This window comes from Thunnus maccoyii, chromosome 10 (assembly GCF_910596095.1).
Source record: "Thunnus maccoyii chromosome 10, fThuMac1.1, whole genome shotgun sequence".
In the NCBI taxonomy this organism is placed as follows: Eukaryota; Metazoa; Chordata; class Actinopteri; order Scombriformes; family Scombridae; genus Thunnus; species Thunnus maccoyii.
In genome coordinates, this window is record NC_056542.1 from 7,832,763 (window position 1) to 7,859,791 (window position 27,029).

Below are 27,029 nucleotides of genomic sequence, written 5' to 3' on the forward strand. Positions count from 1 at the left end.
TCCCTGTCTAATTGTGCCAATAAGGCAGCAGCTGTGAATGGATCGGAGGCAGGACTGACGTGCTGATAGCCGTCACCTCGGCGACAACGAGAGGCGTTAAATATTCATGCCTGTCACTCACCTCATGCCGAGCTGGTGTCTCTCTCTTCCTCTCTCTTTTGGACACACATACACACACACACACTCACCCTTCAATTTATTTCTATTCGTTTTAGATGGCTTCAGTGGCTCGGCAAAAAAGCAATCATACTGTACGTTTCCATAGCAGAGATATGGAGGATCAGTGGACAACTTTGCTCTTTTTTTTTTTCCTTACCAGTGTTGCTGTTTCCTGCACATTTTGATATCAGCCCATCTTAAATATACAGCTTTCACCTCTCTGATTTTCTGTTTGCTTATATGCTTAGCATCTCAGCTCAGCATCACCCATCCAATCCCCTGCTCTGTCTCTTCTATCTCTACCGCCTTCAGGCTCAATTCTCGTTTTAATGCCATCCATCGATCCATCACTCTTACCTTTTCTCCTCTTCTCTCCATCTGTTCCCTCCTATCTCTCTCCTTACTTCATCTAATCCTTCTGTTGTTCCATCTCTTCTCTCTCCCCTCCTACTCTGCCCGATCTCTCACTCTCTGCTTTTCTCCCTCCCCCCTCCTTCTGTCTCCATATTCATTGGTACCATACTTTCTCTCCCTCTCCATCTTTCCTCCCCTCCATCTCTCCCTCTCTCTGGGGTGACTGGCAGGAGTCTTTGGCTCTCCCACAGGCCACCTGTCTCTGTGCTCCTTGTAGCGCCATTCAGTTGCCGCACTGTTTTTTTTATTTTTTTTTATTGTTGTTTGTTTTGTGAATGACGGCCATCAGAAAGACGCAGGAGGGGCGTCCCTTCCGGAGAGCTGAGGTGTCGCTTCGGGGAACAAGACTGCTCTGTTGTGTCTAAAATGTGTCACTTTGGAAATTTGTGTTAATCGTGTGCCCGTGTGTCTCCTGACACCTGGTGTGTTGAGTTCATTGAATTGTTTCCTCATGATGGAGTGCAGACACTTCATAGGGCTTGAATGGGATTACACCCTCGCTGAGATGTCAACACCCTTGGCTCACTTTAATTGCCAAAGATAATAGATATGCTGACAACATGTGTTGTCTGAGTGGCACATTTTGACACTGAGCATCAGAGTAGAATACCATCCAAAGTTTAAACAAGACTAAGTCAAAACCTAGTAGACCTAACCTGCCTAACCTAGAGTGCTATTAATCTGTACATCACTTGGTTACCATCTGACATGGACATTGTCAGCATTTTTAAGATGTTTGCTTTTGTGTTAAGTTTAAGTTTATTTGTATAGCAGTTTTCATACAGTAGTTGTAACTCAAGGTGCTTGAGTTACAACTACTCAATAAAAAACAAAACAAAACTGAAAATACATTGCTCCAGATCTTTGTGTAGATTATATGGTGCTGTTGTAAGAATGGTTGAGTTAAGATTTAGGCTATATTTTATATGTTTTATATATATCACTTACCCACAACCCGAAAATAGTTTTAATGCAGAAACTATCAAGTTGATCATAAACACTGAGTGTAAATGACCCCAATACAGTGTGTTTCATGAGTGGAAAGTTTGCATTTGTAAATGTATTTGTTATATTGCTTGGTTGGTACAAAATGCATCACGGGATACTTAGTTTCGGTTGACCGATTGTGTAACTTCATTACTCAGTCAGTGACAGACATTCGCGGCTGTAGGGCTGGCTCTGCTGTTGCAGTCTAGCCAAAAACTCTTGTGAAATAAAAAATAACATAAAACATGCTGCGTATAATTACAGTTCCCTCTTTTGCTATTTTTTTTTTAAACTGTCATTCAGTTGTCGCAACCAAATGGGACTTCTGTGCTGTCTCCCTCGGACTACTGTGTGTGATCGGTAGAAATTATTTCCAGTGCAGTCTGAGCAAGAAACATGGAGCTGTATTACCTAGAAAATAAGTGAGCATGGAGCCTGAAGCACCAAAAAAATGACACTTAGTGTATTGAATAGTCAACCAATTCTCTTCTGGATTAATCATAATGGTCCACAAAATGTCAGCAAGCTGTGGAAAATGCCCATCACAGCTTCCCAAACCCGAAGAAGTTTACTGTCATAAAAAAGTAAGAAAAACAGAAAGTATTTGTATTTCAGAAGCTGAAACCAGTGATTTATTCGCCATGTTTGCTTAAAAACTACCACTATTAATTGATTATCACAGTTGTTGCCGATTCATAGCTTGACTAATTGATTAATCGACCAATCGTCGCAGCTCTCATATCATTGCATATTTACATTTTGCAGTCAGCACTCTTTTGCTGTATGTGTTTGAGCACTAATGCATGCATTGTGGTTGCAGCAGAAACACGACAGAGAAGACTTAAGCATTGTGTGAGCAGCTGTGCGTTAACCCAGTCATCATGAGAATTTTAAACAGATTCATAGACTGATTGATGATTGATAATAGTTTGATTTTGGACCTCCAATGTAGTAACTGGATCATATTCCACTTATTTTGATATTGAACACATTTAAAGAGATTTACAGTTGTTTAAGAATTAGGATTTTGTTAATGAAGTAGACAGTTATAGACCACTCAGGAAAAACTGGGCTGGAAAATTCTATGCAGGCAATGATGAAAATAAGTAATGAATTTCTTTGACTTTTTTGATAATCTGTGAGATCTTGATCTGTGAGTTTTCATTCCCCTAACTCCCATTTTCCTCCATCTCTTGGTAGGCTGCTCTGCCTCTTTCTGTCCTGTAGGGGGAGTGAGAGGGCTGGCAGCGATGGCTGCTTGCCATCCTCCCCTCTTCCTCCTCCTCTCATCTAACATTAATCTGAGATGACAGAGTTTCATACTCCGCCGCCACGCACCAGTGCCCTGTCCCCCAAGTCATGTGTCCGGGCTGCACTCCCCCAACTGTGCCAGTGTCACGCAAGAAAAGATTACGGGCGGCACAAGCCTTGTTTAGCCTGCAAATGTTAGAAGGAGCTGTGAAATAACAGAGAAGTAGATGTTGTACTTCAGCAATTTGAGATAACTATGATTGTTGAGTACATTTTCCTCTCTGTTAAAAGTGTTCCTTTGTACTACGTTGGGGGTCCCATTTGCAGCTTTGATACTGAATTTGAAAGCATTAGTGCATGAGCCGGTCTGCAAACAAGCCAAAGCACCTCGGTGGCTTTAGCCTGTAGCTGTTGTCACAGTGCATGAAGAGTGGCTCGGAGGTGGATAGTGTGTTTGCTTATGACCCTGGAGAGCACATTTCGGTGGCTTTTGTGTGGGAGTTGGAAGGATTAATTATGTAATAAATGCAGGTGGGCAGTGACACTCAGAAGAAAAGGTTGATTGTTTTAGTAAAATGGCTGACCTGAACCCTTCAGGTGATTTTAACAAAAGAAGTCTTACTATTTGAGTAACTATTACATGCCATATAGGTAAAAATTGTCACTCATTCAGAAATAAACCCTTTTTCAAAAGGTCATCCTGTACATACAAGGGTTGAAATGGCTTTTATCTCAGCATTCTGATTAATTCGCCTCTCCCTGTGGATAGTGTACCGTTTTTTTTTCTTTAATACCTTGGAGGCACCTAGAGAAAGAGGAAAACTAGGCCTACAGTAATTTGTCTCCTGCCAACTTACCAAGAGCAACTGCCAGATCTCAATGACCTTAAAAGCAATCCTCTGCCATTTATCATTTTTATTAAGAAGAATTGTACTTTGCCAGGTCTGTCTCTGTGGGATGTGGACACTTAGGGGTAATATGAACTTTTTCTATGAACTTAACATGTACGAGTTAAGGCAATGAACCACTGTAACTATAATTTACATCCAAAGTATTATTATAGTTTTTTTCACTACATTTACAATTGTAGAAAAGCAAAAATACTTTACTTTGCAAGCAACTAGCTAGGCGGTTGTTTCTGTCGTTTTCCTCTCAGTCCTCACTATTATACTTTTTTCAAGCTATAACTGTAAGTGACACTTAATTTTGCTCACTACGCATTTTGTGCACACTGAGGCAGGTCACAGTTTATAATGTGAGTTCCCTGCTTATTTACATCAAATTATGGTGTTTGCATGTTACCTTTTACTCTGTTTTTTTAGCATTTTTACGTTTTCACATCAGTTGAAGACAATACAGTATTCCATGAGTTAAAAAAAAAAATAGATTAAATTCTTTTGGGGTTACACGGAACATAAAGTCAAATTTCCCTGCACTATAGCCAACATCCTACAGTATATATAGTATAGCCTACATCTGCAGTACTGTATATCACACCAACAATGAATAGATCTACTTACAAGTATTGTGTGTGTATCCAAAGCCTGATATATCTTATTCCTCTGTGCCGTAGACCTCTGTTGTTGTCAAAGTACTATTAAAAATATGTCAGTGAGCCACACTGTTGCACTGAGTGACATGTTCTTTCATCACAAAGATAATGGGCATGGTAGTTTGTTTAAAAATGGCTCCAAAGACTAATAACAGCAATCACATTTTTAGTCTCCAGAGAGTAGTTCCATGTAGATGACAGATGCTACTGTGCATACGTGGTTCACAATGTACAATGTAGTGCATTGTAAATAACTTTAATACAAAGTCAAGAGGTTGTGATATGTAGCACAACAAGCCAGCAAAGCTCTGTAAATAGGAAGTCAGGCTTTGGATACACACACAATCCTTGTAAGTACATTAATTTATTGTTGGTTTTGCTCTGCACATAAGATTAGTTCTGTGTCTGAAAGGCCGAACATGCTCAAAATGTCAGCCCTATTGGCTTTAGCATTGTATATTTGTTTGTGTATATATGTATTTCTGAGAGTAGGATCTGTGTGTTTTATGAACTCTGTAGCCAGTGCCTGAGGTCAGGAGGAGGAGGAACATCTGTCCGTGAAAGGATGTTACCAATGCCTGAAGGACAAATCGTGCTTTTGGCTAGCTCAGCTGCCTATCATTATGCACGGAGCTGTGTGTGCGTGTGTGATCTGCTGAGGTGAAATTTATTTCTGTCTGTGCAGGTGTGTGGCCAAATTTTTGTTATTGCCTGCATGCGTGTCCTAATGCAGGTTCATGTGTTTGTTTGTGTGTTTGTGTATGTGTGTGTATATGTGTGTTTTTTTGTGTTTGAGCCAGAGTTAGACAGCCAGCGGTGTTTGATTACTGCCCCGTTAAGAAATAATGGATTGCACAGTTTTCACACATTACACACTCTATTTCTTGCAGTCTCACACACACATACACACTCCCACACTTTTGTGTCTTTCTCGCAGAGACATGTAATCTCTCTCTCTCTCTCTTTCTCACATCCACACAACCATACACAGCGTCCCACCATATTCCCCTGCTCCTCACAGCTGGGCCTGAGGAAGCAGTAGTGACATATGGGCTAGCCAGCCTGCAGCATTGCTCAACTCAACCTGCCAAGCTGAACAAAAACACCCTCCTCCCTCTTCAGATCAATGGCAGTCCCTTCCCTCCTTCTCCTTTCTCCCTTTCTTCCTCCACCACCATCTCTGCCTCCCTCGTCCAACACTACCATCCTTTTATCCGTCCCTTTTTCTCCATGTAAGGCAGATATCTGTTTTATACAATGTGGTACAGTGTTTGCAGCTCCTGACTGAAATTTAATGAGTGTGTTCATTTTTAATTGTCTCATTGTTAAAATTCTAATAAAAAATGGATCGATTTCAATTCTGCCCATTACAATAGTCGTCACGGATGCTTAAGTCCATCAGGCATACAATTTACAATTCAAATTGGATGAAATTGATTGCTGCACCACTAGTGTCAACAGAACCCAAACATGGCCCAGCACCTTAAATGAAATATTAAAATATTCTTACATTTTAGTTTGATTCATTACAAGACTTATTTTGTGATGAAGCATTGTAATGTACTTTTATTGGGTGTACACACTCATCTACAGGTTACTTTAATTAGAGACAAACCCCAGATAAGTTGTGAGAACTGGTACAGTACTTGTACAATGTACTTTTGTACAGTGTGTTACCAAAAGTGTGATCATTTACTTAAAGACAGTGATAGTGTATGAACAGTGAGTAAACAAGATGTTTTGCCCATTCGCGATACAGTAAAGTGTCTCTCTGCAGCTTTGTGTTTGGCTAAAATCCAAACACGTCGTTTCTGGTCTGTTTCACTTGGTTTTTCTGCTCCTTTATGTTATAGTTTTTATAATGTAGATTAATTGAAGCCTTTACTCTTTGTTGACTGTTTCAGATTATGGCAACATCTTCTGCTGTCAAATTTTTTGCTTTTAATGGGTAGCTAATAGTAGACAAGCCGACAGGAAGCAAGGGAAGGGCATGACATGCAACAAGGGTCCCTAGCTGCAGTTGAACCACGGACTTTGCAGTCATGTGGCATGCACAGTAACCACTCAGCTACCAGGGTGCTCCGAGATTAACATTTTTTTGCCTTGTGAAGAGTCTGGCCCATCCAGAACAAGGTACCCTAATACTGGCCATACTTTGTAGGGATCATTGACTGTATAAAGATGGATAATGCAAGGGGTAACATTACGCATTGGTTTGCATTGGTTTGAAGCCCAGAGTTGCTACATATGGTTGGTGGCATCTTCTCCAATTGGAGCCAGGACCTTCCAAATAAGGAGTGCAGTGTGTTGCCGTTCACGCTCTGGAAACACGCAACCGACGCACACTTGGGCTAAGGTTAGCTACTTTATTTAGATTGTGCTAACAGGGCAGGTATTATAATCTAGTAACATATTGCAATAAGTAGTCCTACTCAGTATGAGTCCTGGAGCCAGGGAGAGCAGCAGATGAGTGAACTGTCATTCACAGCTGGCAATCAACGCCCACATCAAAACTGACATCAAAGCTACTATAAGTCTTCAAATCTTATTAACGGAGCAATCATTTCTAAAATGACCACAAGCAAACTTATTAGAGGGCCAAATTTATCAATTGAAACAGTAGTCAATTGTAGCCAGGGATTTTTTGGAACCAGCATCCAGCATCCATCAGTGGTATTGAACTTTGAAGTACTTAACGCATTTGCTTTAGCCTCAAGCTGCTGCTTGGTAGGGATATTTATGGCTCCCAGATAATGATTCCTGATTTAGTAAGCCCCTGACCTTCCGTCGAACCTTGTTCAACACATTAGTGCCTTTCAAGGTATCTTTAAAGCTATATTTCTGTATCTCTATGAAATTTGTTGGCGATATTAATGGTCCGCAGATGGTTTTCTAGAGGTGTTTCTAGTAACACTATGACCTTTCTTCTAGTGCCAACATCAGGCACAAGAATTATTCAAATCTAAAGGGCAGATTGCCATGAGATTTGCTGATTAGATGCATGCTTTTACAGAGAGTCATTTTTGATTTTTAATGACCGCATGGCTGTTCCTCCAGCACCTGTCTCAGGATAAACTTGACATTGTTAGTCCCACTACTGGTAAGGCTCTAAAGGCTTCAAAAATGAAAGGCTTCATCGCATAGTGCTGCAACCCCCTCCCCACCCTCACCTTTTTGATGTCAGAATGTCAGACAGATGCTTGGCAGGTGTGCAGAGGTGAGAAAGTATGCAGGATTTTAACTTCATCCTTCTCGCAACTACTTCCATCACTTTCCAGCAAGTGAAAGACCATGAAAGACCATAACTTTGAGAAGATACTGTCCAAAAGTGTGAGTCATTATTCCAGTTGTACCAATTATTGCATCTCACGTAGCTATCACAGCTGACTTTTTGTGCCACCTTCAAGTTTGGCAGTGGAATAAGTAAAAACTCCAGTTCATTTCATGTGTGCACTGGCTTTAAGAATTGTTAGTATGTCGTTTATTCTTTCTAGTAGAGTGTTATGGATATTGCGGCCTGTAGGGGACACCATACCAGGTCTTTCAACAGTAATTATTTTAGCAGTGGCATATTGTGTTTTAAATTAAATTGTTCCATTAGGTTTGTTTTTAAGGTGTACTATCTGATATGGTTAAAAGTCAGTGAGGTAGTCTAATGCTGCCTCTCTGTTCTCTGTTGATGCTGAGTGCAGGTCTGCCAGCTTCCTGTGCCCACTCATGGCAACCCCAGAGAGCCAGTGTTATGTCTTCAGCTGCAAACTCTGCGACATCTGACCAATCAAATTCTGCCACATGCAGAGTAAAAATAGTTTCCAGGTGTCCCCCCCCACTCTAAGTGGAGATGGGATGCTTACTGGTGGGCTGATGTGTCAGGGTGGGGGGTAAAAAGGTATTCTGGGTCTTTTCTGTGAGTCAAGTTGTCAGTGATGAATTGCACTGAGCAGGGCAACAGTAGGGGAGAGAATGAGTGGGCTTGTTCTTGTTCAAGCAGATGTGATTGAGGAAAATTACCATATTTAGCTCCTTGTAATTGGGTAGTGTTGACATCAAGATGGCTAGTCAAGAATTTAACTTTTTTAACAGTCATGGATTTAATTTAGCTCATGGATCATTCTAGACATTCGTGTACAGCTCATGTTGTGAAATACATGTTTGCACCCTCTTATTTAGATTCCAGTATGTAGAGAGACAGAGCTGATTTTGTTGATCTGTATGGAAAAAAGCAAAAAAGCTAAGCCTTAGCTTACCAAACATGTATTTTGTAACCCTCTCACAACTCATACAGTAGATAAAAGTAAATGCAGCCCATTTGTCTCCTCTGGATTCCATGGCAACAGCTGAAAATCTGGACAGAGAGAAACATCACTTTAACCCTGCTGAAAATCACTACTATCCCTTCAATAGCTGCAAAACCATTCAGCGAGATTACCTGGGATCTAAGTTTGCAACTCCTCCATACTCTCCTCCTGATTTCTCTGTCATGGAGTCAGGGCTGGCACAGTGCTCAGTCAGGCATTATGAAACTACTTTGCCGATTATATTATGTTTAGAAAGACTATAAAGCAACATGGTCGCAATAAAGCTACAGTATGCAACTGTGGCTTTCTTATTGCTCCTGATCAATGAAGAGCTGGTAGAATGTGAGGTTAATTCAGGTTTACTGTTATTCATTGGCACTAAAACATATTCAATTAGTCGAACAGAGTGCTCGGCCACTCTCTGCTGCGGTTTCCTACATTAATCTTGCAGAGAGAATTAAAAGAGGGTTAGAGAGAAGCTGTGTGCACTGACTAGACTTGGTTTCAAATTGAAGCAGGATGCACTAAGAAGACTTGGATTTAGATGGAAGCTGAGTGTCTTAGTTTTCTTTCTTGTCTAATAAATTCACCCTGGTAAGAGGGATATTCTTAATAGGGCTTGACAGTATGGTGATAGAAATAATGCGAGACCATGTCAATTTACTATACTGTTTTTACCCTGGTAGCTATTAATCTTATATCTCTTGGGGTATTATGCTATTGTAAACTGTGATAAATATGATTTTATCCATATTGCCCACTTCTAATTCTTACTAAATGATCAATAACACTACATCCAAATGGTGGTAATTTGTAATAGGAAAATAGGCAACTAAAGATTTTGGTTATTAGTTGTAGGTGTCTTGCATTGGACCAGTACTGATGGAGTAACAGAGCGCTAGTGAGACAAAAAAAAAAACCCCTGACAAATGCCAAAACCTCTCAACACAGAACTGCCTGAACAAAAGGGAGACTCAAGGCAAGGCAAGTTTATTTATAAAGCACAATTCATACACTTAAGGCAATGCCAAAGTGCTTTATGTTCATTTAAAAAATAAAAAAAGACTTTAAAATAGTGAAGAAAGAAAATGTAAAAGAAAATTTAAATGTGTACAGAATAAGAGGCAATCATGTAGAAGATAAATACTATATATAAATAAGTGAATATAGGCGATAAACACAACATTAGAAGGCAGCAGAGAATAAAAGGGTTTAAAGCCTGCTCTTAAAGGCAGTCGAAGTTGGGGCTATTCGTAGATCATCTGGTAATTTGTTCCATAAGCGTGTCCCACGGTAAATTCTCCGAGTAAATTAACATACATGCTCTGTGCAGTCTCATACTGGACTCATAAAGAATGGATGCTGCTTAATATATTTTTCATCAGGGAGGTTGTCCTGTAATTTCATCATAACAAGCAATATGTTGGTACCAAGAAAAGACTGCATTAAAATGTAGTTTTGTGCACTTTGCACAACCAGCTACATAGAGTAATCACATAAGCAGTTGATTTATGATGTTTGTCTGTGATTAAGTTGGATAAAGAGACTCATATAAACAAGATTTTTGATGCTGTGATGTGAAGCATCTTCTGCTTTGCTGGTCTAACTAGATTATTGCAGTAGAGATATGTGCATTTATGTGCGTTTGTGAGTGTGCGTTCATGTGTCCAATGTGCTACAGCTGTAGCGTGGTAGTGGAGAATATTAGTAGCTTGAAGTGGAGCAGTGTCTGCATTAAATTTTTATGTGCCCTCGCTTTGATGGACACACATCTGTAACTACCATATAGTAGTTTTTGTGCATACTCAGATGCAGGGGAGCACAAACACAAATCACTCAAAAGCATGCAAAAACACACACGAACACACACACACACACACACTCTTTCATCTTAACAGCACTCCTTTAGAGTGAGTGGCACTCTGCTGTCTTGTGGGACATATGGCTCAGTGTGACCTGCTAGTGTCCTTCACTGTTGTTGGCTTCTCCCCAAAACCCCCTAGGCTGCACTATCCTGCACTACTCTCTGCAGTTAGTACCACCTTCTGACACTAGCTCTCTGTGTTCACACCAGCTCTTTTATGTCCCGACGTTGCATTTCTGTTAGTCAGTAGTTTCAAAAGGACACAGTCAAAAGCACAGCAGTATCGTATGAGAACAAACAAGGCTGCTATCGTTTCCAGAGACTCCTTGACTTTATGTCAGTAAGGACAAACAGAGGACAGTGACTGCAGTTCACTTTTAAAGGGGACATATTATACACATTTACAGGTCTATATTTTATTCTGGGGCTCTACTGGAATATCTTTGCTTGATTTAGAGTTGGAAAAAAAAGCTCCTTATTAATCTTATACTGGCTCAGCCCCTCGGTTCAGCCTCTGTCTGAAACAGGCAGTTTTAGCTCCTGTCTCTTTAAGGCCCCCCTTCTAAGGAGCCCACTCTGTTCTGATTGGCCAGCTCTTGGACGCTTCTCCTCAGCAAACTAATCAACGAATCATAGTAGTAGGATTTCACTACTTTTTCTCGTTCTTTACTCGAAATGTCCACTCAGATACATTTGTACATGTTCGAGCCGAAATCCAATCTGAAAATATGAGAGTGGACAACGCAAATAACACATGGAACAACCTTAACACCAACCTTAGCAACCAAGGCTTCGGAACAGACGGCAGTTTATAGGCAACGATCTGACGTCAGGTAGAAAACAGGTAGAAAAATACGTTGCTAAGGGAACATTTCTACATACCGTAACCTCAAGTTTTGGAACTTTGACCATGTTTAGCATGGATATTCGACTTTATAAATAACAGAAAATCACAAAAAGCATAACATGCCCCCATTTAAAGGACTATACTTATATCCATGTTTGAAATCACTTTAAATTCATCATTTATTCAGCATTTATTAAAGCTGCAGTAATGGTTTTTTTGGTCGCTTGGGTGCACAACACAACAAGCTCAAATACACATCCATTACATACTGTAAATTATCACTCTATAAATATGTTGCAGCCAATATATCAACACACAACACTTTAATAATTTACTGTTTACACATCTGGCAGATGTATGCAACATTTTCACACATTTGGAGTTGTGTTTATGTTCACATTAGGAATTTAAGTCCGATATTAATCTCAGTCTACTGCAGTCGGAAATGGGATTGATTTAAACAATACTGACAAGCCGTAAAACCAGTACAATGAGCTGAATGAGGCTAAAAAGCTGTAGGGAGGTGAGCAGGAATGCAGAGTTGAGTGATAATTCTCTATGGGTTTGTCACATTTGATCCATTGTTTATTTATTCTTGATTAATAGCGCTGTAAATGTGCAGGAAGCTGTGGGAAATTTACAAATGTTGATATCTATGCATCACAGTATCATATTTTGAAATGAATTTCAGACATCATGTTTTATTATTATTTTGTGTATTTCTTGGTGTACTAGGGCTCAGCACCAACAACGTACTAGCATTGGTGTTGAGACAAGATTTATGGTTGTGTATTTTGTCTTGCACACTGTATATTCTGAGTGTAACTGATGTTTCAAAAGGACTAGTGTTTCTGATTAGTGTGGCACATTCTCCCATTTATTTTCCCTCAAGTCTCACTTTTATGAATTCAGGGACTGTGGGGCCAAAGTTGACAGAGCTGTGAAGTGTGGTTTATTTTTTCTTTATATTTTTAGTTTTCTTTTTTGCTTTCAGCTTTCAGTTCTTCCAGATCAGACATAATGTATCATGCTATGAACTGCTGTGGTGGATGATATCTTTAAAACGCATCTCAGCTTTGTCTATTTGCAGATAAGCCATTCTCTCAACTTTTACTTTTGTTGAATGATAACAATGTGCTAATACGTTTGAAAAACATGACGCAACTGGTGGCATGTGGATTGCATCTGTTCTTATGTTCATTATCTTTGGATGATTTTTTTTTTTTTTTTTCGGTTTCATTGCTGTTGAAAGTTGCTTTCACAGAAGTTTATCAGTTCATTCATCATTTTTGAAATATTATATGTGCTTATCATACATCTATTTTTCATGTGTTTTGTAATCTGTTTACTCTCGATCATTTTCATAATTCTCAGATAATCATTTCCTGTCCATAATTAACATCTAACATAATTTTTTGCCAAAGCTGTCCTCCACAGCTCTAACTCTAACTGTATTGCAGTAATTTTTTTTAAGCATAATGTGACACAGAATGATTTATCTCATGCAACAAAGAGAAGGACAGAGGGTGCACTTGTGTATTGATATTCTGTACAGTACTTCAGGATGCAGTTCTTCAGGAGGGTGTGTTTGTGTTTTGACCTTGTGCTCTCTCTGTGCAGGTACACCCTTTGCTGATGCGCGAGAGGCGCTCAGAGTCTCACAGGAACAAGCTACTGCGGCGGACAGTCAGCGTTCCTGTTGAGGGAAGGCACCATCCCGAGATGGGTGAGCTGACCAACTTTTAACATCAAGCTTTAATTTGAAAATATTCTTATCGAGATCTTAATGAAGGTACTTCCAGCGGTTGTTTTTTTGTCATTTGTCTCACAGGATCAAATCCAGTTAAATTTTTTAGTAGCATTTTTGTACATTCCAGCCCACTCAGTATGTGCCCAACTATGTGGAACATTTTGTGACAATGCCATGAATTCTTCTCAACTGTAATTCAGCTTCTCTACCTCTTGTTCATTATGATTTTCACAAACATTATCACCTGCATTACTTTAGGTTAACTTGCCTATAATAATAGGATAGTTGCATAGCAACAACAATGATGTAAAGCTCTTTGCATCCTTTGAGCCATTACTCTCTCTGTTACTAGCACTGTCACAGCAGAGATAAAAGCATCCCATCTGATGAGGGCTTAAGGCAGCTGTTTTCTGTCTGCCACAATTCGACTTGCTATTCTTTTGTCAGGCCTGGTGATTCATCAGTTATCTTGCTTTGGAATGAAATTCATGTATTGATAACTTCATAATCATGTACATCATTTGAGCTCTTTGTCTCTTTCTGTCTTTTATGTTGATAAGTCTTTATTTCCTCCTCAATCTATCTAGAGATTTAACTTCTTATTATATTTTTGCTGACATTTTTTCTTTCACATCTTTCTTTGTGCTTTTAAACATGCCATCTTTCCTCCTATCTGCTCTTAAGTTTAAGTTTATTTATCTGTATTGCACTTTTCATACAGTGGTTGTAACTCAAGGTGGTGTACACATAAGAGAAACATTAAAAATAACAAAACATTAAGATACATTAAGAATAAGAGGATGAAAAGACATTCAAAATGAGACATTAAAGTGCAATAAACATACATAGGTAGTCAATTGAAGGCAAGTTTGTATAGGTAAGTTTTTACTCAGCTTAAAGTTACTCAAACTTAAAAGTTTTATCTCTCTGTATTGTCTTCTCAATCTCTCCTTGGGCTCTGTGAAACTGACCATCTGATAGCTGTCTTCCTCTGTTTGTTTTTGCCTGACTCAGTCTCTCTGGGCCCTCTACAAATGTCCTGCTCAGTTTCTCCCTCTTCCTTCACCTTCCACCTCTCTGTCTCACTCAGCTATTTTAAGGGCCTCCCTTGCGTCTCCCTCCGTCTATGATTCTACCGTTGCTGCTGCCTCTTTCCTCCCAAACAGTTGTGCTGATTCAACTGGATAAATATTTCCCTCAGTTTTCATGGTGGCTGGCTGTCTGACCTCGAAGCGGTCAAGCACTGACACATCAGTTGACATGGTCACGACACGTTTTGACATATGCTGACATAGCAATGCCAGTTCATATTGCCCATGTGTACGCATATTATAAACACATTCACATATTTTATTATACTATGCTGCAGGCCATAATGCACTGACACCATTATGGACCATCTGTGGTGCCCATGCCCAAAAAGCCAAAAGACATTAATGGACCGCAAGCAATTAATTATTTAATTATCAGATTAATAAAAAAAGCAAATGGAGGTTGTCGTAAGTAAGTCTACCGGGAACCACGTGACCTTTTCTATAAAGTCTCTGAGCTGATGAAGTCATGTAAAGTCAGTTTTATTTGTACAGCGCCAAATCACAACACAAGTTATCTCAGGGCACTTTTCACATAGAGCAGATCTAGACCGTACTCTTTAATTTACAGAGACCCAACATTCCCCCATGAGCAAGTACTTGGCAAGAGCAGCAAGGAAAAACTCCTCTTTAATGGGAAGAAACCTTGAGCAGAACCAGGCTCTAGGTGGGCGGCCATCTGCCTTGACCGGTTGAGTTGAAAGAGAAAGAGGGAGGGGGAGAGAGGATAGAGAGACACAGAGAGAAGCACAGCAACAACAATAATAACAATAACGACAGTAAAAATAACAGAAATATGACTAATATAATAGTGGTGGCAGTGGGCAAATATGACTAATAATAATAGTACTAGCAGTGGGTGTCAAGCTGGACCAAAGGGACAGCTAGTGGTCCACAATCGAAGGTTACCTGCAAGATAAGAAAGCACAAAACTGATGGTTTTGAAGATTCAGTGACAAAACTAAATCAATGAGTTAATGATGATTGAACATCAAGATTGTTTAATGAGTCACTGTGTGAAAATATATTGTATATTGTGTTTATTTTGAACTGTAATGGTGTAAATGTTGTACTTTTTCATAGATTTAATGTGTAATCTGATAGAAGGTGTGTGCCATACTGGTGCTTTTAAGTGGCCAACGGATCAGATCTGTGGTCTTACTGGACAGTTTCTCTGAATCTTAGGAACCGTATGAGTGTAAGATCATTTGTTCTCATCAAACCTACCTTCAATAAATAAAGGTACAATAAGTAAATCAATCAATACTGTCAGTAAAGCTCACAGTCTTTATGGCTTGTGCAAGAGTAAAGTTCAGGCTAAAATATGTAGATCAGTATGCTTGCACCCAAAAGTCGAGCTTTTAATGAATATGTAACATCTCAGCACTAATAATATTAATCTAACAATGAGGAGGCATACATTACAGTATCATCCACTATCCATATCAATAGTAGCAGCAATATTTTATTGTCTCTAAGAGAAGCTTTTCGGGTGTAACCTCTGACTGTTGAAGCACATAATATGGTCTTATCTAAAGAACCCTACAATAGCAAAATTCTATACATTTCCTTCATGGATGGCCCTCTTTTGAAATAAACTCTGAATAATGTCAGCGATGGCAATTAGTATCAGAGCTATGTTCTCTCTACTGAGCAACACAGGACCACATTAGCTATTTATATCAGTTAAGGGGGTGTAACCAGGACCCAAACAATACCAAGGTCAAGTGAGTTGGAAGGGACAGTGTGAGTCTCAGGGTCATGCTGCTTTTTTGTCTGTCCATAAAGATAATTTATGCATTTCAAGGTTCTGTAAATATACCTCTAAACGAGGCTTACATTTAGCACACTTCAGAAACATTTAAGACCATTCATTCCCCTCCAAAATGATGAATGAAATGAAATTGAAAAAGCCATCATCAATGGATTCAAAAAGGACAGAATATTTCCATATGCTGAGAGAAGAAAAAAACTGGAGATACTGCAGCTGCTGCACCTGCTAAACTCCCATCCATGTGTTTGTGACAACACTAATACGTCAACTGTGATTCATTATTCATCACAGGGGTAAAAACCTGCATTTTTCACATGAAATTGATGAATGGAGACATTTGACAACAATCCCAGCTGGATGCCTTATGTAGTGACACTCTCAGATGGAAGATATTGGGCTCTACAGTCGATGTGCGATTAGTCAAACGTACAACGCCTCAATAGGTTTTTTTTTTTGATACCTCTACCACTGTCACAACAAATCAACTGATGCAGATGTTTTCATTTTCCCTTTTTCATTCACTTCCGCGTACCTTTAATGTTCCAGAAAACATTTTAAAGTTGAGGAGGTAATTAACGTATAATGAAGACATTAATTTTGCTGGATAATTATAGTGCAGCACAAGCATTTTATGCAAATATGGGGCTTAGTTAACATTTCATGATGGTGACAGGGGAAATTGACTTTTCTTAACTAGACAAAAAATGTTTCTTCCTCTTCTGTTTGTTTTATGTTTAGTTGCAAACTACTAATGAGTAAATCTATTATGAAACAAGTGTATGATGTGATTATGACTGATCATTTTGTAACACTGAATATTATAGAATTAAGATTTGACTCTAACCAATACAGACTTTTGAGGCTGACACCAAATTTAATATTACTCTGAGAATGATGAATGATATATACATGCATTTTTAGCATAAACACATAATATAAACAAAGCTTTTGGTAAGGATCTCTCAAATTTAGTTATTAAAGAGTTGTGCTAAAGACGTAATCTGCAGGATATTTTACAGTTCAACAATAAATATTATAATAAAAGTTCTCAGTAACACTCTCTCTTTTCCCTTAATGGGTAACATGGCCATCAGTATTGTAATGTAAGAGTCAGGACAGTAAGTTAGTTGAGGACACTTTGTTTAATTTCTGGCTAATTTCCTTAGCATTATAAGGTGATCAATTCTCCATGCTTCATTTCAAATGATGTTGTTGTAGTTAATACACAGTGGGCAAACAAAAAGAAAACATTCACTTTCTCCTCCTCTCTCCCTCATTAACCTCTGGAGAATGCGATATAATAATCCACATTAATGAATTTGGCCTTTAATGCTTTGTGTTCAAATTGTACATTGACTCCATCTAAGGCTGCTCGGTTATTGAGAGAATCCTTATTATCTGAATGATTTAACCACAGGGAGAAAAAAAAAAAAAATTGTAGCACTACAAAGCTGATTGGTTGTGAACTTCGGTTGAATAATTTTTCAGCCACAGCGGCTTAAACATACAGTGCCTTCTCCTCAGTTTGTCCTTGCAGATCTCTCTTATTCCTGTAGCCATCCCAGCTTAGCAGACAATTGTAATAAAGCAGGCTCAGCTGAGCAGTTGTTCTGCTGCCCTTTTCAACGTATGACCTTCACACAATATTTGAACAGTGAATTTCAACTCTGATGCGGCATTCTAGGGTCTTTTTTTTATGTCTGTTGATAGAATTTTTTCAAGATATAGATATAAATAATACAGCATCAACATCAGCAAGGATACCAGATATTGAACCTCTACCACATGGCCTTTGCCCAGTTCCATCTGTTCTCTACAGTCCTGACACCATCCTACTCCACTCACCCACTCAACAAAGCCCCGTAGGCTATGTACGCCTTCCCCAAAAAGAGTAGAATACAAAGATGACACAATAAATTAAAGACAATAAGGAAAAATATGAAAAGAAAAAAAAGTGTTCCTGTGACTTTCCACTGTTGTTAGAGTTGAGACAAGCATCATGAGTCATCTCAAGAAGATTAAGACAAAAGGATATGGATGAATTCCCTGCATTACTGAATTACTGCATTACTTTTTAGCTTCTGCGTTTGAGGGCAAACACATCTTTATACATCTCTTTGAAATAAACATAACATCTGCATGCTTTTCAGACACAGTTTTTGAGTGATTCCACTGAGAGATAATGAGATAGTTTGCAAGTTACAAGAAAAAGCTACCAAATAGTACTTGTAACATAACTGTATTCTCTGGGTTTACACGATTTTGCTTTTCTGCTTAGAATTAGCATACATGTAGACACGAGTTTGATCGCAACATGTGAACACACTGTACAGGGTTTGGGATTGATAAGATATTACACGTAGAGATGGCAGGTACCACTTCATGAGTTGCATCTTAAATCTGGTCATTGTTTTGCCAAAATACACCTAAAAGCACCATTTCTGTCTTCGTCTTATGGCTCAAGGAGTGCAGTAATGTTACACAAAACTAGTGTTATTTAGCCGTATTTTGCAGAGCTGCCTGTCTGTTTGGAATAATAAGCATATGGATGGACATTGGAAAAGTAGATTATGCTGCAGGAATGGGTCGAGAAGGTTACACGGCTGCATCTATTGACATTTTGATTCATTTTTTGAAAATAAATTACGATCCTGTTGCAGCCACTTGTGATGCTGAAAGAATGTGAATGTTTGAAACTCTAGTCACTAGTGACAAACTCAGTCACTTTAAGGAGATGCATGCATGTGGGAGGAGTGTGGAGAAAAAAATCATAATGAAGGGGTGCCACAATTTTTTATCTATGTTATTGTATATCTGTAACAGGCTACCCTCATAGGTACTGCTTCTTTTGTCATTTAAGTTAATGGCAAATATTAGCCTATAAAATCTAGATACTGGTGAATTTTGGCATTTTAACTTGACAATGGATACAAGAAGAGAGTTGTTCATCAATTTTATGCTGATCAAGTATTCAATTATCTTGACACATTACATTATATTGACTTATCGTTGCAGTTCTACTCAAATACTGCATCCCATCTCTCAGTACACCCAACTCCAGGCTGCTACCCTTGCAGAAGTCACAATGCTGAATTACTTTCATATCTCTGCTTTTATATGATTACAGCACACCAATGAGCCTTACATACATGTACACCCAATATTGATTCGGAGCACTTTGCTGCAGTTGAAATATCGTACCTTAATGTACAGTAAAGTTACCCCAACCAGTAGCAATATGTCCCTTGATCCACTGACCTGCCAAGCTCACCTTAACCTGCTGCTGTGGTGTGTGAGGGTCTTAGAGGGCTGACAAGCTGTCAGGCTGTAAGTGCAGTTATTACATTTTCACTCAGATTTCAAACAGTCAAGGCAGATGGCCGCCCACCTAGAGCCCGGTTCCACTTGAGGTTTCTTTCCTTGCCGCTGTCGCCAAGTGCTTGCTCATGGGGGGAATGTTGGGTCTCTGTAAATTAAAGAGTACGGTCTAGACCTGCTCTATGTGAAAAGTGCCTTGAGATGACTTCTGTTGTGCTTTGGTGCTATATAAATAAAAAAAAATCTGACTTAATTTGAGCAGTCTGAAAAACCTGATTGGTTCATTAAGTGGGCCCAGGAAGAGTCACAGAAGTGCATTTTAAAAGATATTTAAGTGCTTAAATTGTCATTTTCAGTGTAGAAAAATTCAAGAATGAATTTAAAATCTAATGCAGTGATATATAGACCAGCATAATTAGCTGCTTCAGTGTTTTGGGATCAGTGACAAGAGTTCATTTAGAGGGTTATGACAATAGAACCATTTTACATCAATGTGAGCCAGAGTAGCAGTGTTGTGCAGGGGTGACAGTTTATAAACCCTGTGATTCAGTCTCTGAGCCCCCCCTCAAAAAAAAAAAGAAACCCAGGCTAGTGTTTGGAGAGATTTGCTGAATCATCTGGCTGTCTTGCCTTTGGAACTGCGAATGAATACAAATGGTTTTGCTACACGGCTTTTGATGGACGTTGGCACAGAAGCCTCCTGAAAACGAGTGCACCACTTTATGAAGCTGCATTTCTGCCGGGTTGGATCAATAGACTGTCTGATTAATGCTGCACTTTTGTAAAGTGTTTTGAATGCATTGAATATTTTACTGAATTGTATATTTGAGCGTATGCAAACAATTACTCATTATCATACTGGAAATCATACTTAGTTGGTTCTTGGAAGTTGGTGGAATTTATGTGTTTAACCAGGGTTAAACCAAAATAAAGGCTTGATGTAACTCGACTTAAATGAAAATGAGTTATCTGATAACTATGTCAAACAATGACATCTGCATACTTTTTTATTGTACGGTTTTTGGTCTTTCTCAGTTGTCAAACTCTCAAACTTTTCCCATCTTCGTCACCACAGACTTTCAAAGACAGTCAAACCAGAGTAAAAGTACCAAGCAGGCTGTTTTATAGAGGCTGAGTCTACACAAACAGTTAGCATCTATGTTTCTTATATCTGTGTGTGTGCAGTGGAGCCCTTGAAAATTAAGCCAAATAGACCCCAGTTATAGCATATTATGCATGTAATAAGTCTCTTCTGGCATCATTTTTAAACAAACTTAAAACTGTCTAAAGGTTTAATTTTGATACTGCAATAGAGCATGTTCAGGTACTTTTGATTATGGCTTAAATTAGGTTTTTGGTCGCCTGATTAGCCAAAAATCTTATCCTAGAATATCACTTTTCTGTGATGATTTTTGTGTGATTGTAACTGCTCCATAGGGTGCCAGATGAAGCACCACACTGATTATTATGGAAAAGAATTCCTCAGGATTGATTACACAAATGAAAAATAAGACCTGAGCTGACACTCAATCTCAACTGGTGCTAACTACAGCCGCTACAGCAGCTTTTTGAAAGATCTGTCTAACTAACTAAATGTAACCAGGAGTGACTTGTGTGTCTGTGATGCCACAGTTAGGAGAGTTGAAGTGAAAATTAAGCTGTGGATAACCTTTTCCAAGTCTGCAGAGATTAAAAACGATTTACTTTAGATATATTTCTTAGTTGTAGAGCATGACAGAACAATTTTATTTACTGGAGCATCAAAGCCTAAAACTCAGAATTGAAAAGAACTGAAAAGGATTAAAAGAGGGCAGGGCTTTAAATTCAAACGTCCAAGGTCTCTCCGAGTTTAGACGAGAGAGTCGAGTGGACAAGAGATCAGCCCTCCTCTGATGTTTGGGTGGGTGGTCACAGTCAGTCAGATATCAAGCCAGTCTGACATTATTAGAAAACAGCTAAAGAATACTGATGTTTCAGACTAAAACGGCTCACCACCTGGCTGACAATCAGATCTCCTTCACCCCTCTCTTGAATGTGTGTGCTCACAGCTGGCATTTTGCGATAATATGCCGTGGCACCCTTGACAACACCATGCATTAAGATTTCTATGCAAAACAATATGTAAATTGAATGATTATATAACATGAAATGTCTTTCTGAGTGATATACCCCGTGGGCTGGTGTGATATAACGGACAGCTATATTATCATACCTTAACAACATGAATAAAGGGGGAAAAAAAGCAAGAAAAAGCAAGCAAGCTCGGCCTCAGTTTGAGTGACAGCTGGTCACAAGCTCGGCGCACACAAGGGTCTTCAGCTCTCCAGCGCTGCAGTTCTTAGTCGGCTTCAGGTGCAGTAGTGAGCTTACACACACACACACACACAAGTATCCTGTTGGCTCGCTTGTCCATGGGGACTGCTTCTATCTGCCATGAGATGATGAGAAGATTTTTAAGCCTCTATGAAAGGTTCACTCGCCAAGCACTACTTCTCCTTAAGGTGTTTAAAACTGATGATTTCAAGCCAGTCAACTTGTCTTCTCTAAGTGTTTGATACGATGCATACACCATTAGTGTCAAGTATCTATATATTCATATAGTTCCCTATATAGTACGTGCATTCATTAGTATTCTAAAATGTTCCAGGAGTGTGTCTTGGTGGCTTTGGTGCAGAATGATGCTGTCAATTTTATCGCAAGACTTCACTCATTAATCTTTACAGTATATATCTGACCTGAAAGCTCAGTGATCAATGAAATCCTGATAATCTACACTATCTATGGTTCGCTGATAGATATATATCTGAAAATGCCCCTTCTGCACACTCACCTACGCACACTATGCAGTTCATTCTTGCGGAACAGATCAACAAAGCTGTTTTGTGCAGCGCCACATACTTGTGTTGCTGTTTAAGACATTTCACTCAGTGATGCAGCTCACACTTTGTATCTGTGTGTTTTATCCCTTACTGCTGCTGTGCGCCTCCACGGTATATTGGCACCCCTACCATGTGCGTATACAGTATTATCTGCTAGCAGCTGGCTCTGCAGTAAGTGCGCATATAAATACAGTAACAGGTGTAGTGGGAAGAAAATGTGTAAGACATTAACGTGGTGATAAATATAGATTTATATTGTGTTCATTTAACATTTTATTTGATTCAGCATTACAGTAGCATTTGTAATCTTGCATTAGTAGCATATTTAGGATTAGTAGCGTATGTAGCATTTAGTCTGCAGGTCTTGAAAAGGTCTTGAAATATTTTAATTGACAATTCAATGTACAGATACGTACATTTTACCTTCTCACCTTTCACCTGTCAGGTAAACCCAGCTGTCTTAAAGGTGCAGTGTGCAGAATTTGGTGGCATCTAGCGGAACAGACTTGGCAGAAATGGAATATAATATTGATAAGGATGTTTTAATTAGTGTATAATCACCTGAAAATAAAAATTGTTGTGTTTTCATTACCTTGGAATGAGCCCTTTACATCTATGGAGCAGGTATGCAGCCACCATAGGTTCTCCTATATGCTTGGAGGGGAAGGGGAAGGATATTCAGTTGGTTGTAGTCTTCACCCTCACTGTTAGATGCCACTAAATCCTACACACTGGTCCTTTAAACCTCTTATTATAAGTTATGAGGTCCAATATGAAAACACAATTTCCTGCCAAAGTTGAAACAGTTTTGGTTATTTCATATGAGAGATTTTGTGTATGTACTGCAGCGCACAAATCAGGAAATTGTGAAATTCAGTAATTTCAAATTAAGTAATAAAGTTATTAATCCCAGTGACGCTCTGTTACTTTTACACTTCGGGGTAGGCATGCTCTCTTACCAAGATTAATGTTGTTTTCTCCTGATTAGATCTTTGCTTGTGTTGTATCAGCTCTCAGATGTATGTCGCTTTGGATAAAAGTGTCTGCTAAATAAAATTGTAAATTGTAAATTGTAATTATAAATTAATGGAGGGTTGATATCAGTTTGGTCTTTGTGTACGGCTCACAGACTGTTCTGGAGGAGAAATGCGTCTCGTGGTAATTCCAAAGTTGTCTTATCACATGTTGTGTGTTCCTAGCTGGCTTGCTAACTTCAGCCACGTGTACGCCTACACTGAGGAGTCACCTGACGCTAGTTTTGTTCAGAATTCAAGTAAGACTGCCAATGATGCATTGTTATTACAGACATTTCTGTGCATGCATTTCGATTTTACCTACAAAGCAGCAATTTCACCATTTGGTTGGATAATTCTTTCCAGTTAACATTAAAAATGTCTCAGTGTCTCAATGACACTTGCTGTCATGTTGATGTAGACATACACACACCACATCAACTCCTTTGACATTTTCCCCTGGGGTGGTATTAGGGAGATTTGACACATGGACATATATCCTTCTGGGAAATAAACTGCTTCATACAGCTGTTTAATACATTTAAACTCCCTCAGGACTCAGCATCACTCACCAGTCTCCACACAAGATGGCAGTAATTTCCTCACTGCAGTTTCCTTCGTTTTAGGCTTTTAGTTTTCGCTGAGTATATGTGCTCATTGACACCCTGCTTCACACTCAGTTACACACATTCACACCTGGCAGATGCCCAGTACAACCACAATCTTTTACTATTGGGTGCTTCACAGCTCTTCAGGCAGAGTTTTGGGGTGAAGTGTTATGTTCAAGCTTATCTCAACAGTAGCTGCAGGTGAGAGTGTTTCACATCTACTGTCCTACATTTTAACCTATGTTTTCTAGTTTTTTCACACGTTAAGACCTACAGTGTGAACTTGTGTCATTTGTGAGCATGAGGGATCTGAGTGCATTGCATAAAAAGTATGTGAAGAGGTCTGAAATGTGTACAAGCAAAATTGTAAAGATTTGACTGACACCAAGTCACACTAGCCTTTGTATTACCAACATTAGAAACCATTAGTGTTCAATACATTTTTTTCTGTTGTACTGTAACATTTTGTATATCAACCGCTGTCAACTTGCAACTTGTTTGCTTCATTTTTAATCAGAATATCTCTTTAATGTCCCATATCAAAAGCTTCATTCAACTCTCATCTTCTTGCAGAATATAAGAACATTATTGAGATTTTGAGAAATCAGTTTGAAACTTGCTGAAGCAGCTAAAGAAATCACAATTTTAAAAATGTGCACATTTTCCTAATGTGTGGGAAAGGTGTTAACTGATTTGTTCACACAAGATATAAAATGTTTGCACCAAATGAAAATGGGAGCTTAAATTAAATATTGTACTACTTAACAAGGCCAAAGGGAATATTTATCAAGCCTGTGACAAATTTCCATTGGGGGTGTAAAAATTTGCATCACCACAATTTTTCAATTTAGCAGACTAGGACTGAAGATGTTGATTAGCCTGACTGCAGTTTGATTTGGCTAAATTGAAACAAAATAAGATTTGATGCTGGTCCGGTGATGCATATTGCACATCTGGAAAGCCATGGAGCGCCAAAGAAAGTGCTGACCGTGAAATATTGATTGAAGAGAAGAAACTTTTGGAGCTGTAAGCATGTTTTCATGAGTTTTGAAATAGCTAGCTGGGAACCATACATGTAAATTTCTTTTGCTAATCCGTGTAGTAGAAGCCTAGATATTTCACTGGATAAGTGAAAAACCTGACCTGTTGGTGGCGCTAGATGAAGAGCCAGGGGATCATCAGACTAAGGTTCATCCTCTGGACACCATGAATGCCTGTACAAAATTTCATGTCAATCCATTCAATAACTGTTGAGATATTGCAGTCTGAATCAAAGTGGTGAATCAACTGGCTGACAGACCAACATTGCCATCCCTAGAGCCATTGCTAGCATGGCTAACAATCAGGAAAGTCTGCCTTCTTGAGTGAGCAAAACCACCTTTTATTTTTGCTGTAGTTAGGGAGACACGCATTAACACACTTTAATGTATGTATCTCTGTCCTGTAGTCTCTCTGTACAAACCACCATCCCTGCAGATACAAGTCCAAAGCACTTCTGTAACCTCTGGCTTGCCGGCACTTCTCATCATCAACCACCCAGGTGTGGATCATGAATAGCTTGCTAACAGCTGCTGTGGTGGTCTAATGAAGTAGATATAGAGATGCACAAGCAAACCAAGGTGCTACAACCTTGACATCGCTGCTGGCGAGATGGCAATACGTCCGCCTTGACAAAAGAGTAAAAATAGACTAGAGGAAGTGGTGGAGAAATGGCAAGGACAAGGTGGTTGGCATGACGACAGTAGTTACAGTACCACTCACTTTAGAGACGTTGTGAACTGAGACGTCAGTGCCAACTCGGTGACAGAAAGATACTGTGCAGATATTAATTTACTAGAGCATTTTTGAAGAAAATTTACTTTTTGTGCTTTTTATGTCAAAATCTTTGAGAGCTTTGTGCAAGATATAAAGACATCAAAATAGAAAACACTCTTTAAGTTTGGAAGAATAATTACCTAAATGTCATAGTTAAACATCCCTGAAGTATAGAACATTACTAATATTTATGATCTAATATATCTAATACACATTGTAGTGTAGAACATCTGCAACATTTCTTTATACTGAAAAGCTAACTTTATTTTTGGTTGATGCTGAAATTGGGTATGTCTGTGTCACCAAGTGTTATTACAATGTAATGAAGTGATGTAGATTAAATAATTGCACAGCTCAAAGCTTCACTGATGAATTCTGATGTGGGAGTGTTTTAAATTTAGTAAGCTGTTGTTCAAAAGACAGACAATGATGGGGGAGGTTACTGGAATTCAGAGTAAAAGTACTTTCTCTCTCTCACACACACAAGACTTATCTGCAGATACTGTAGGTTACTTTAGTTTACTGTATTTTAGAGTAAATGTTGTGGCTGAAGCAGTCGGGTCATACTAAATCTTAATTGTTTTTGTCAGTCAAACTAAATGATAGTTTGACTCTGTAAAATATCCTCTTTTGTAACTGTCATACCAGTTTTACACTGAAGCATATTATCAACTGTCAGAGTAAAACACTAATCAGTAGCATCACAAATCATGCCCTACGGTGTTAGTAAATTTGGAAGTAATAATTTATCAATGAAAAAAGCGAAACAGGAAAAGATAGGGAAATTAAGGCATAAGTTGTTTTATGTACCAGCTCAACTTCATTTTATATTTTCCTTCCAGGCAAATCAACTTCCCAAATGAATTATTCTTTATCAAAGCAGATGATTGAAGCCTGCAGAGACAAAGATGAACAGCTGGACATAGTAAAGAAAAATGTACTCCTTTCAGAAAAGAGTTGTCTCCCTGACGATTAGCCATATATATGACTACACATTCAAAAAGACGATTAGCAAAATTCTGGTGGCTCGGTAGTCTGCTATACAAACTGTGTTGCAAAACCCTTCTTCATTATGCTCCAATTAGTTCTTCTCCCTTATCCCTCAATTTAGCTGAAAATATTTTGAGGACTAAAAATATACATAAGAGAGAAGAGCCTGAATTTGATCTATTTCAATGGACTTACTCAATGGACTTTTATGTATTCGCGCAGGTCTGCACCTCACTGTGAGTGTGCACTTTGAATTTAAAATGTATTGATCAGTTATCTCATCAAACCCCAGCAGGTGAATCATGATCATTCTGGGTCGGAAAAAGTGTCGCTTATTGCGCTTTTCGTTTTAGAATACACAAAAGGCTGCTGGTAGCACCTTCATGCTATTCACATAGGGCTTTTGTTAGCTAAATAAC

The 27,029-nt window shown here is 38.8% G+C and overlaps 1 protein-coding gene across 3 annotated transcripts in view; it reads left to right on the forward strand.

The window, feature by feature from the left end:
- Nucleotides 1-27,029, forward strand: part of syngap1b (synaptic Ras GTPase activating protein 1b) — a 133,574-nt gene that overhangs the window by 38,472 nt on the left and 68,073 nt on the right. For all 3 annotated transcript variants that reach the window (XM_042423601.1, XM_042423598.1, XM_042423599.1), the window contains one exon: nt 12,993-13,098. In XM_042423601.1, coding sequence (XP_042279535.1) covers nt 12,993-13,098 — 106 coding nt within the window. The remainder of the gene's footprint in view (nt 1-12,992; nt 13,099-27,029) is intronic.